This window comes from Mesitornis unicolor, unplaced genomic scaffold (assembly GCF_000695765.1).
Source record: "Mesitornis unicolor isolate BGI_N332 unplaced genomic scaffold, ASM69576v1 C13096167, whole genome shotgun sequence".
NCBI lineage: Eukaryota > Metazoa > Chordata > Aves > Mesitornithiformes > Mesitornithidae > Mesitornis > Mesitornis unicolor.
In genome coordinates this window covers 1-766 of record NW_010220053.1, presented here as the reverse complement: position 1 = coordinate 766, position 766 = coordinate 1, and the positions used below count along the sequence as shown (strand labels likewise).

General features: G+C 48.7%; 1 protein-coding gene across 1 annotated transcript; it reads left to right on the top strand.

Annotated features, from left to right (window-relative positions):
• Positions 1 to 3: 3 nt before the first annotated feature.
• LOC104547500 (lactosylceramide 4-alpha-galactosyltransferase-like) lies at positions 4 to 498 on the top strand (the record flags this gene model as incomplete). The annotated part of the gene is made up of 1 exon (XM_010193208.1): positions 4 to 498. A coding segment is annotated over one exon (495 nt), but the record flags the coding sequence as incomplete, so codon positions are not given.
• Between the last annotated feature and the right edge of the window lie 268 nt (positions 499 to 766).

Sequence of the window (766 nt, the reverse complement as noted above, 5' to 3'; positions counted from 1 at the left end):
GTGCTTAAGAACTTAAAGAACCTCACCAATGCCCTTGGTATGCAGTCTCAGGATGAACTAAATGGGGCCTTTCTGTCCTTTGAACCCAAGCATGAGTTTATGGACCTTTGCATGCAGGACTTTGTGGATAACTACAATGGCTGGATCTGGACACATCAGGGCCCAAAGCTCTTAACACGTGTTTTCAAGAAGTGGTGCTCCATCAGCAATATCCAGAACAACATGACCTGCAAAGGTGTGAGTGCTCTTTCCCCAGAAAGCTTTTATCCTATTCACTGGAAGGACTGGAAGAAGTTATTTGAAGCAATCAGCTCCTCAGAGCTTCACAAGCTCCTTAAGAACACCTATGCCGTGCACATGTGGAACAAACTGAGCCACGGGACAAGGCTAGAGATCACATCCCAGGCTTTGCTGGCTCAGCTGCATTCTCAGTACTGCCCTGCCACATATGCGAAGATGAAGAAGGAGTCTGAAGAGCAGTCAGGGCCTGCAGTGTGACCTGGGGGCCCTTGGCTGCAGGGAAGTTCTCCAACCTGAAGGAAACTGAGTGCCATTCACCTTCCACAGAGTTGGTTTCTAGCCCATTTGGTTTCTGTGAGGGGCTTTGTTTTTTGGTAGTGGTGGAGGGGCTATGGAGATAAGTCCTGTAAGAAGCTGCTAAAAGCTCCCTTGGCTCAAATGTTGGACCCACTTCTGACCTAAACCAAGCCAGTCAGTACCTCTGTGAACTTATACATTTAAGAGGGGTGCAGCACATGGCCTGCTC